The 11,935-nt window shown below is 37.9% G+C and overlaps 2 protein-coding genes across 2 annotated transcripts; one reads left to right on the forward strand and one right to left on the reverse strand.

Annotated features, from left to right (window-relative positions):
• Positions 1–914: 914 nt before the first annotated feature.
• On the reverse strand, positions 915–8,398 carry acad11 (acyl-CoA dehydrogenase family, member 11). Its single transcript, XM_078245269.1, has 13 exons — positions 8,044–8,398; positions 7,849–7,948; positions 6,827–6,952; positions 6,413–6,574; positions 6,135–6,299; positions 5,908–6,049; positions 5,631–5,752; positions 4,788–4,897; positions 4,212–4,323; positions 3,674–3,751; positions 2,229–2,367; positions 1,814–1,921; positions 915–1,099 (listed from the first exon to the last, which is right to left on the reverse strand). The coding sequence occupies exons 1-13, from the start codon at positions 8,163–8,165 to the stop codon at positions 930–932; spliced, it is 1,656 nt and encodes a 551-aa protein (XP_078101395.1). The 5' UTR covers positions 8,166–8,398; the 3' UTR covers positions 915–929.
• A 39-nt stretch (positions 8,399–8,437) lies between these two features.
• uba5 (ubiquitin-like modifier activating enzyme 5) lies at positions 8,438–11,855 on the forward strand. The gene is made up of 12 exons (XM_078245270.1): positions 8,438–8,751; positions 8,897–8,942; positions 9,422–9,511; positions 9,624–9,733; positions 9,824–9,910; positions 10,002–10,086; positions 10,169–10,273; positions 10,427–10,554; positions 10,647–10,782; positions 10,887–10,965; positions 11,082–11,188; positions 11,383–11,855. Exons 1-12 carry the CDS (start codon positions 8,588–8,590, stop codon positions 11,458–11,460), a joined length of 1,215 nt encoding a protein of 404 aa, XP_078101396.1. The 5' UTR covers positions 8,438–8,587; the 3' UTR covers positions 11,461–11,855.
• Positions 11,856–11,935: the final 80 nt, after the last annotated feature.

The raw sequence follows: 11,935 nt of genomic DNA on the forward strand, positions 1-11,935 counted from the left end.
TTGTTACCCCTCCCCGTGGCAGTCTCCTCCACTCCATATCTTTATAATGGAACTAGCTAACTGGAGCTAACCGCTAATCAGAGCTAATCGTTGCTAACCGAGCCTTCAGTTCTGCGTGCCTGTATCCATTAACTGCATGTATGGACTCGAGTCCGAATAAAACCCTTCATTTTATTAAAATGGCTGTAAAAGTTTTAAACTACAACTCAGAGTTGTTTGAATGACAGAAATCTGCTCAAGGTACGGCGTAGCGTTAGCGTGCTAAGTTGATGCTTTCTCTGCGGTGCAGACTGATTTGCTCTTGAGAGTCACGTGACCAAATCGCAGCCTTTGCGATTAGGAAATCGCGTTTTATCGCAAATGCAATTAATCGTTCAGCCCTAATAATCGCCGCTTCGTTGTTTAACCTCAATTAATTGCTAACATTAGCTAAGGTCCAAAGGGGTATGATTGATGTTGATGGTAATTGACAGTTTTATCTTCATTTAAGAAAAAAGTGCAATGTGTTATAATACTTGTGTTATTACATTATCTGGGTCATATAACAGCAATATAACCAACAGATGGTATGGGGGATTCATTCCAAACTTTTATCTGTTTGCAAAAGTAACACATAATAAATATTTTTAAATTTGCATGAAAGAGACAATTATATTGGTAATCGCAATTATTTCTGAGAATATTAATTGTACAGTAAAATTTGGAATTGTTACAACTCTAATCTTGGTTATATATAAAATAATCTCTTTTTTAAGAAAAGCTCTTGAGCACATAATGGACAATAACCTTTTCAAATTTACTCTTTTTAAAACATGAATTGGTTTAAAGGGGACTTGCCTCACATATTGATTTTCAAACTAGACATCCTTGTTGTTTATGAGTTGTAAGCTCTCGAATGGCGTTTTCAGCCCTAAATGGACCAGAAAACTTCAATGTTCTTGTTGGAATAATACAAGTGTCTTTTTCCTTATACAACTACTGGAAATAGAAATGGACATACCACTGCTCCACCATTTCTTGCCATTTATGACGTAATTGTCTTCATCCCTGCGAAATGAGCACTCCATGTTGGTTGCATCACTGGAGGCCACATCTGGCTCTGGGAAAGGGACAACAGATCAGCATAACACACACATAACCCCCAGGCAGAGTAGTTAAAATAAATAGAGCAAATAGCAGATGACTCTAAACGAAGTCAGAAGTCTTAATTGTTTATAAGCACAGATGGAGGTTCCGGTTCATCGTCATCCAGTGTAATAAATCGACCCTACCGTTGACAAAAAAAAACAACAACCCCAAACCACAAATAATCATAATCTGTGTTTACGAAAACCCATTGGGGGGTTCACACCCACTATAATCACCTCTGGCAACAGCATGCTGTGGTTTTCAGGCAGTGTGGAAAGCAAAGGGGAAAAAACAGGAAGAAATTACTCATAGTGAGTCAATGTTCGCTGTTGTTATGTAGAGTTTTTCAAACTACAGTCAACTACATGCCTTCTTACTAATTTAAGACTGGAACCATCACTGGAACATTTGGCTAAAAAAACAAAATATTTTAAGGAATAAGCTTGAGCAGTACCTTGGAACTGGGCAGAAAATTGGTTCTGAAAAGGTATTTACAGTAAGTGTCTCAGAAGCCTACACTTTCACCTTTTAAAATGACATCCCTTACACTTCCAAAACTTAGATCTTCACTGACTCTAGAGAAAATGGTAGGTTGTCTTTGCTCAGCGTTTTGTAAAGCACAGTGACAGGAAGCACATATTTGAAACTCTTTAAGTGTTGCAGGAGGACATGGTCATGGAAATACCTGTCATACAGAAGCAGGAGTGTATCTCTCCTCTGAGCAGAGGCTCCAGCCATTTTCTCTTCTGCTCCTCACTGCCAAACATGTGGAGCACTTCCATATTTCCTGTGTCTGTGGAGAAACATACCACAAACTGTCATATTATGAACTACATTTGGAAAATAATATGCTGTACAGGACTTTAATCATACTGTTTTACCGTATCTGACAAACTAATACCTTAAAAGGGCCAATTTTAGGGATTTTTATGTTTTAACCCCAGTGAAAAAAGACAGAAATTAATGGTTGTTATGATAAATACAAGGCTGAAAAAAATGATCTACGTGTACATACAAAGTGCATGGTCATTGTGTAAGTCACGTATTGTCCGTTGGCCTCTCAATTATCTCAACATTTTACACCATGTAGGATGTGTTACCAGGAGCCTGGCAGTTGAAGACTTCAGGGGCAAAGAGACAGTGTCCAGTTTCCTCTGCAATGTAGGCATAGTCCAACTGACTGAGACCACTGATCGAAGGCAGGAATAGGTTCCACAGTCCTGCCTCCCTGGCTTTCACCTGGACACACAGATACATGCTATTTTACAGAGTGTAGAAAAATGTTGTCTGTTTGTTCTTAATAAATAAAGCTGAAATCAATATAACTGTGAAGTTTTTATTTGTGTACACGGAAAGAGCAACCCTTACATGAAAGTTACAGAGCAAAATATCGTCTCTGTCTGATAACAACTTCCATCTGTCTCTATAATAAGTAGCAAACACTCCCATACCTAGTGCATTTATATGTATGTTTTCCGATATGCGCTGATATGAAAACCTTTTTAAAGAGCATATGCAGAAAACGCTTGGGGTGATTTAAAAATGGAGTCTTATAGCTATTTATTTTAATGTATTCTTTATTTAAATGGTCATCAATTGACTGATACTTAACATATAGTACTATTTAGCAATTTATTCTTTATTTAAATGGTCAGCAATTACCTTATACTGAACATACAGTATTATTTATTTTATTTGTATTTATTTTGAATTTATCCATGTTCATTTATAGAATTGGTTGGCAATGTAATACATTGTATGTATAATGTATAATATTGTTAAATAGTCTAATAAAATTCTTTGTTTAGGAGTATTTTTTCATACTCCTATTGCTGCAAAATCCACATAGTAAAGGTCTATTTTCTTTTCACGTTTCATTTTTTGTGGCTTTTTAGGCCTTTATTTTTATAGGACAGCTGAAGACATGAATGGGGAGAGAGAGGGGGAATGACCAAAGCAATGAACAAAGGGCCGCAGGTCGGAGTCGAACATGCAGCCGCTGCGTCGAGGAGTGAACCTCTATATATGGGCGCACGCTCTACCAGGTGAGCTACCCAGGCGTCCATAAAGGTCTATTTTCAATCCAGCTCAAATATTCACTAAATATGAAAAATGAATCTTTCCCCTCTAAAATCGGTATCGGTTTAAAAAAAGCTCACATTAGTCGGGCCCTACTATTAACATAAGGCAAGCATATGTATTTCACCTAAAAGTCATTCAGCGAGATTCTGCTCTTTAAAACAATAAACTTTTAGTACATTATTATTAGCGGTTACATCACAATTTATTCCCATACAGTGTATATGCATGCACAAACTGAATGCTTATAAAATAAACGCATCTTGGAGTTATTATATTGAAATATTTCTTTTGTTCTCCAACCCATGATGACTGTTTGGATTTACTGTACGTTTAACTGTTGCTTGAGTGCATCGCTTCTGTTGTATTGGTAGTGGCAACTTGGACAGGTCTGTGTTGAAAAAGGAATGTGGCCACTGAATTAAATAAAAAAGGTAAAAACTGTTTTAAAAATATCCTTACATACCTTTAGATCCTCTATTATTTGGGGGGGGTGCCACCTCTGTGGAGATTGAGCGTGTTGTGAGTAATACTCTGCAACATCCTGGAGGAAAACAACATTGCCAATTAATTAATTTCCTTTTGACTCTACTCTCACTTTTGTACTCCCTTCATCATAACTGTACTATAAAAAATAAATTCTGAAATATTTCTCAGACTTATTATTTCTGCAGGTGTTTTCACAGGAGAAACAAATCTGTTGTTAAATATGTTTCACAAAAATACACCACTCTGTCTACTGCTCCCACAAATAAAACCAAACAAGATTTGCAATGCCATCTCTTAGCCTCACACTTCTGCACTCCATTGCCCAGGCAATGGTGCTGATTCTGCATGCAACATAATTAATATACTCAATAGACTCCTTGTTCTCTCGCTCGAATGAATACATCCTGATTGCATGAATGAACTAGTGTGCTCTGTCAAATCCTTTCATGTGAAAGTTAAAACTCCATATTAGCAAACAAATCTCTCTTCTGGCCTTGGCGGCTCTTGGCACTGACCTCCTGAGCAGGAAGCACGTATTGTCTCATGAAGTCTTTGACCTGCTGGAGAACAGCCTGACCTTTGGCTGTCTGGAGGAACAAACCATCCTTTGCTGGTCCTGTCACAGACCTGGCAAGAAACACATCTCATACTTTAAACGTCAACAGGGAATATTGGATGCTAAATTCCAACTGTTCCTGACTTAAATTTAGTCAGCAGGTGGACTCAATCAGTTTTCTGGCCTACAATAACACAGAATTTAGACAATATTCCATTGATAAAAGGTTTGGACTGTCTAATGTTGATTATATCAAACTCTATTACTGCACATTGATGCATATTACTAAAATGAAATACCTAATAGACAATCTAGAACTTTTATTAACTTCTATCAAACTCAGTGGCTGTCTGTGACAGCTTACGGATAACATTACACCAGCAAATAAGATATGAGTCAGATTGCCATTCACAGCACACATCCAACACAAACATCAAGTATCTTTAAAAGTAATTTATGAGTCACTGTATTGACACAACAGCAAATGTAAAACAACTACAGGCATTTTATTACATAACTATAGTAACCAACTAACCTGCTCTGTGCAAGCTGCAAGGCAACCTTAGCCAAGGGCTCCACACACTGGCCGAACTCAGCTGCATTGGGAGCACTGGCATTACCCAGTAGGTGGCGTGCATAGATCCCCTGACAGATAGAAATGGCGAATAAAGGAGTATGATAAATATCAGATTAAAAGCTAACCAGATCCATCTAGGTCCCTCTGTAGTTACAGTAAGAAGACAATACAGTACCATCCATTATGAGACATTTCAAGTATTCCAACAATGTAATACTACAGTTAGAATTTCACTGTACGTATATCTAAAAAAAAAGGCAAATAAGCAAGTATTCCGATCCTTCACTTAACTAAAAGTACTAATACCACACTGTAAAAAATATTCTGTTAAAAGTAAACGGTCTGCATTAAAAATTTTACTTTTGTAAGAAAAATGTAGTTAAAATAGTCAAAGCAAAAGTACTCAATGCAGAAAAATCGATCCAAACAGTTCTGTGTTTAATGGTCTAATCATTTCAGCTTTACTTGTAGGCCGATATATTGTTGGGTAGTTTAATTTATAATAAAATCATCATGTAACATCGTATTTTATTAACTACATGTTTTTGTGTCCAAAATCTTACTTTGTACAGTAACTAAAGCTGTCAGATTAATGTAGTGGAGTAAAAAGTACAATATTTATCGCTGAAATGTGGTGGAGTAGAAGTAGAAAGTGGCATGAACTGAAAAGACTCAAGTAAAGTACAAGTAACTCATATTTGTACTTAAGTACAGTACTTGAGTAAATGCACTTAATTGCATTCCACCACTGCAAATAAGGACACAATTGCAGTTGAACTTTGTATTTAAATAGGTACAAACCTGAGCAATTCCTCCCATTTTAAAGACAGACATGGCCAGGTAGAAATTCAACTGTGGCAAAGCAGATGGGATACCCCGGCATCGGCAGTAAATGTAGATCAGGTCACCCACAGTCGGGATACCTGCTCATTGGTTGGAGAGACAAGGAGATGGATAAGGCACAACAGTTAGTGGAACAGATACTATGTCTACACACATGTATGTTTAGACAAAAAGGTTATAGCACCATATGTCATATATTTGAGCAAATGTTCCATATTTGTTGTTTGTTTGTTACCTTCTATTCCTTTTAAGCTGCCCATTGTGCTGACGATGTTCAAGCCTGTAGGCCAGTAGTGAGGCATGAGGAAGTAGGCCAAGTCTGCCAAGGGCTGCCCAGTGGTAGACAGTTCCCAGTCCAACAGTGCCATAACACGTGCCTAATGACATCGAACGCACTTTGTAGAGCATTACCATCACATGAATCAGATAATGTCGGTAAAGTAATTGCTTGCAAAGTTGTACCTCTGTTGGATGGAATATCAAGTTGTCCAATCGGAAATCTCCATGGACAAGCGTGACCTCGTTATCACTGGCTGGCAAATTCTTCATCAACCAATCAGACAGTTTGTTCATGGCTGGAATGTCTCTGTGGGCTGTTGCAGTGTACTGCTTTGTCCAGGTGGACACCTTTAGAGATGGAAAGCCACTTTTGAATGTCAAAACTCTAACTCCCCTTTTCCAGACAAGATGCATAACATTATTTTTGATTTATTGAATAGGCTACAGTGTGTTGTGCTCACCTGTCTCTTGCAGTAACCTGATCCTTTTCCATACCCTTCGAGGTTCAGTGATGCCAGGTCCAATGAATGTAGCTTTGCCAACGCTTCCACTGCAGCAACATATAGAGCTGTTCTCTCTGCTGGACTCACTCCAGGCAGACGAATATCCCTGAATATACGCCCCTGCTCAATAGGGATGGATAAGCAAGAGTATCTTTTTTTCACAATAAGTATCTTTTCATCTAGTGATAGGTGACCATTATATAACGGTAAAGTACGTATTTAGAAGCCAAAATCAGCTTGTGTCAGCAAGCAAACACAGTTGAGTCCAAATTCCATCTTTTATCATTAGAATATAGAACAAAGGTCAGGCAAAACAGTAATAAATATATGAGCTGCAGGGAAACTGTGAAATTCAGCCTTAGTAGAACTTACCCTCACATGCTCCATTAAGTAGAACTCTGTTCCAATGATCTCAACATCAGTACAGTGCAAGAGAGGCTGAGGTACAGGGAAGCCAGCAGAGAAAAGGGCCTTCTGCACCCGATACTCCCTGTCCACCTATAAGCAAAGTCATAAAGCTCCACCATTCTATACTGAAACATCACCCACACTAACTTCTTTTTTCTCCACAGGTCACACACAACCCTTAACCCCAATCGCTCCATTGGAGCTGCTCAGTGGCCAGCAGATCAGACTGGGGTTGTACTGGGCAGCTTCCAGGTGTGAATGTGTGTAACTGTATGAATGTGATCAGGGCTTTCCTTCAAAAGAGAGGCTCTCTCTCAGTGAAACTCCCCTGAATAAATAAAGGCTTCTGGGAAAGGACTATATTATTTTGTATTAATCGTAATAACAATGTAGACAGTTTTCAGTTGAAAATCCATTAATTCAAAATAATTGTTAGCCTAAAGAGTGTTTTGTCAGTGCACAACAGGTCGGCTGAACATGCAAAAATGTTAAATTTAGCATACAATTTTCAATAAAATGATATTTTCATGGGTTTAAAATGGACCTTTGTCAGTTTTAACCATATAGTCTATAGTTTTAACCAGCTATTACGATTTTAGCAGTTATTTCAAGGAAATTAACCACTTATTCTAAACTCAACAAAACAATACCTTAATTTAAATAACTGTCTTAGAAATGTGTCTCAATTTCCTCTATAATTAGTACCAAATTATAGTTGTTTCCGAGAAATTAGAAAATCTATTTTTTGCTTAAGTTTTGCAATGTAAGCAGTGAAGATAATGCATTTGTCAAATGTGGCTTTCAAATAAACACGTGGATGTATTTGTGACTGGCCCTTTTATCTTTATAGTTGGCTAAATATGTCAAAGCCGTCAACCAAAACCAATTAAGTTCCGCCCCCTGCTACACACAACAATGCTGCAAACTAATTCTACTGCTCAACATTATTGACCAAAGTTGTTTATTTGTCAAAAACCTTACGTTACCTTGTGAGCTCCTGGCATCAGCTCACCAGGGGGTTTCTTCCTGAGAACATAGCTGTTTGAGGGTGTTTGGATTAGGAAGGTTGGGTTTGATTGCCCAGCGCTGAAAAGACAATTCTGTTAGCGTGTTATCGTTTAGCTAAACATGCGCTGTGGAGTGGAGAAACTGTAAAAAAAACCCAGCTCTGTCTATCTTACCTGTACTGTCTGATAGTGAGTGTGTCATTATTTGACACCCGTGCCTTGACAAACAGATATCTTTGAAGTCTGTCAACACTGAATTTATGTTGCTGCCGAACAGGAGTTGTCAGCTCCTCCATGTCTCAGTTAACGAGTAGATTACTCTGTCGTTCCAGGTGCATTCATTGTTGAGCTAACTTTCACGGTGTTGATAGTGGTAGTCGGACCGTTTACAACGGCTACACACACTAATTTGATGATAGTTATAGTAATATCTTACAGAAATAAATCAGTTTTAAAAACCAGAATGGACCGAATCAATTCAACAGTCAATCCATATCCTGTTAAACTGTTGAAATAATCCACTAATAATGTAGGAACAGTTTGAGGTATTTGTAGTCGTTTTCTACACGGACGTATTTACGGGAACACGCACTCTGACAGCTGATTTCAGTTGTGAAGACGTGTACTTTCCGCACCGATTTCTAGTTAATTTGCATCAGTATTATTTATAATATTACCTACATTTCAGTTACATTGTTTAGCGGTATTTGTTTTCCTAATGGCGACAGTAGAAGAACTGAAGCTGCGGGTGAGAGAGTTGGAAAATGAATTGATAAAGTGTAAGCAGAAGCAGTGTGCAATGGAGGATTCTCAAAGCCAGGAACTCCACAGACCGAAGATTGACAAAATGAGCGCCGAAGTTGTGGATTCCAACCCATACAGGTGACTTTTTATTTTATGATTTTGTCTTTTGACAGAATTTGTCAGGACTACTTATAGCGCTGAGAGGCTACGCCTTATGACTCACTCAACCATATGGTAGTACTTCATTGAACAAAAGCTAATCTCAGCTGTGTTTTCATTGCAGTCGTCTAATGGCTTTAAAGAGAATGGGCATCGTGGAAGATTATGAGGTATGATATTTAAGGGTTGCTCTTTTTGCAATTAAGTACTTGAGTTTGTCTTTGCTGCTCTATCCGTAACAGAAATGATCAACACCACATATATAACGTTACCTATATATCATATCAGCTGATATTAATACCAATGTGACATTCTTTTTTTTTTAAGACCATGTGACATTTGTGCTATCCATCATAAAATATGAACTGCCCTAATTTTTTGAAAGATGTTTAAAAAAACTGAAATATAGATTTGGACTAATATATGTCAAAATCTCTCTCTCTCTCTCTCTCTCTCTCTCTCTCTCTCTCTATATATATATATATATATATATATATATATATATATATATATATATATATATATATCTCAATTATTTAAAAAAAATATATATATATTTAACTTATCAGTGCTCTCCTAATTAAATGACAGTTAAAGGATGACTTTAGCATTGAGAATGATGAATAATCATCTTATAATATGTTGACAGAAAATCCGGACATTCACAGTTGCTGTGGTTGGTGTTGGGGGAGTTGGCAGTGTGACCGCTGAAATGCTCACTAGATGTGGCATTGGTAAGGTAATACAAACGATTTCTTATTTATTCTACATTCACTTTTACCTGTTCATCTTCCTCAGAAGATTGTCTGCCGGTGCTTACCCCAATTTTGTTTATCCTTGCGCCATCACAGTTGCTTCTTTTTGACTATGATAAAGTAGAGCTGGCCAATATGAACAGATTGTTCTTCCAGCCTCACCAGGCAGGCCTCAGTAAAGTGGAAGCTGCAGAACACACACTCAGGTATAATATTGTTTAAAGTAATTCACCTTCCCCTGAAAATAGAGACATTTGGTTTATTTTTGCTTACATGTTACTCAATTTACCCAACAGGAACATTAACCCAGATGTGTCATTTGAGACCCACAACTACAATATCACCACATTGGAAAATTTTACACATTTTATGGAGCGCATCAGGTGAGCATTCCTACTCTGCAGTTTCTAGTTTTACTATTCTCACTCCTCAGTGGTACAGGCCTTCACAACAAATGATTCTGTGTCTTCTCAGTTACGGAGGGCTAGAAGAAGGGAAGCCGGTGGATTTGATCCTGAGCTGTGTGGACAACTTTGAGGCTAGGATGGCCATTAATACAGTAAGTGCAGCACTGTCACAGAAAAACAGCTTTGTACATGGTACTCTTGCAGATTGTATTCATTTTATCACATTTTTCACAGGCCTGTAATGAACTAGGTCAGATCTGGATGGAGTCTGGTGTCAGTGAGAACGCTGTGTCGGGGCACATCCAGCTCATCATTCCTGGAGAGACGGCATGCTTCGCTGTATGTCCACACACAAACATTATTTTCTTTTTATCTTTAACATTGTTGCACTTTTCACTGCACAAATGATATATTCACCTCCTAGGATACTGGGAACAGCATTTGAGAAAGACAATTGTAGTAGTTAGATTCTAGTATTATATCTTTTGTTAGTGTGCTCCTCCACTGGTGGTGGCAGCTAACATCGATGAGAAGACCCTGAAAAGGGAGGGGGTGTGTGCTGCCAGCTTACCAACAACAATGGGCGTGGTCGCAGGCCTCCTGGTGCAAAATGTCCTCAAGTAAGTTATCCTTATCAGTGGGAAGCCTAAAAGGTGTATTTGTCTGTAAATGTTAAGTTAAATATCGTTGATTACATTTTTTTGTCTTTCAGGTATCTGTTGAAGTTTGGCACAGTCAGTTATTATCTTGGCTACAATGCCATGCAGGACTTCTTCCCCACCATGGCCATGAAAGCCAACCCCCAGTGTAATGACCGCTACTGCAGGATACAACAGGAAGAGTACAAGGTGTGTGCTTGCTGTTACCAAAAGCCCTGTTCATGGCAATACAGATGCTGCTGTACCAGTTAGGAAAGCTAACCGTGTCTATCTGTGTGAATCTTTCCCTTCAGAAAAAAGAAGCAGAGAGGCCAAAGGTTGAAGTTGTACAGGAAGAAGAGGAGGTGATCATACACGAGGACAATGAATGGGGTGAGCACCTGACTATTTTTCCAGCTAACCATGTCAAATCTGTAACACTTTTATTTTTTTTTGTCAACACAGTATATCACCTTTTGTGTATTAACACACACAATTGTGCTGTGCAGGTATTGAACTAGTATCAGAGGTGACTGACGCAGAGTTACAGGCTGCATCAGGTGATGTGCCTGACCTACCAGAAGGCATTACTGTGGCTTACACCATTCCAGCTGAGGTTAGTATTCTGTAACATAACATAGGCTTATCTGGTAGTTTTACATGTTTCTGCTTATTAACTTAAAATACCTTTTCTTAAGAATGCAGCATCACAAGTTTTGAAATTGTAACAGTAAAGTCAATAAAATATTCAGTGACAGATCATGAGCTCCACTAAATTCCAATGATATTGTTTTCTCTTGTTTTAACCAGGATACAGCAATTGGGGAGACAGTGGGGGAGACTGAACAGAGCCTAGAAGAATTGATGGCTCAGATGAGAAAGTTGTAGGCAACAATCTGAAGATGCTATTCAGATAAGACATGCCTTTTCTCACATTTCGATAACAAGCATCCTCATGAAAAAGCCAATTAATGTCAGATAAACAGTTACAGAATGAATTCTTCTAACAGCTAAAGGACGAAAATGCATGAAACGTGCTTCTATGACATTTCACACATAACAAAAAATACAACTTCTAATGAAATGTCTATAAACCTAGGATAATATCATTGCTAGTGCATTAACATGTGTCACAATGTGTATTTTCTACGGTTTTGATTAGTAAATGAAAGTCCTTACCTTTTTAATGTATGTGTCATTCACTCAGCTTTAAGAAAACCTCTGCAGCAACACATTTAAACGTTTAAGTTGCCTCAATAAAGTATTTATTAGATGGAATACAATCTTCTTGAAATATTGGATGTGATTTTTGTTGTTGTCCTGTACAGCTTTTACAGATTTTAATTACATTACATTAATACAT

Source organism: Sander vitreus, unplaced genomic scaffold, assembly GCF_031162955.1.
Source record: "Sander vitreus isolate 19-12246 unplaced genomic scaffold, sanVit1 ctg445_0, whole genome shotgun sequence".
Taxonomy (NCBI): Eukaryota; Metazoa; Chordata; class Actinopteri; order Perciformes; family Percidae; genus Sander; species Sander vitreus.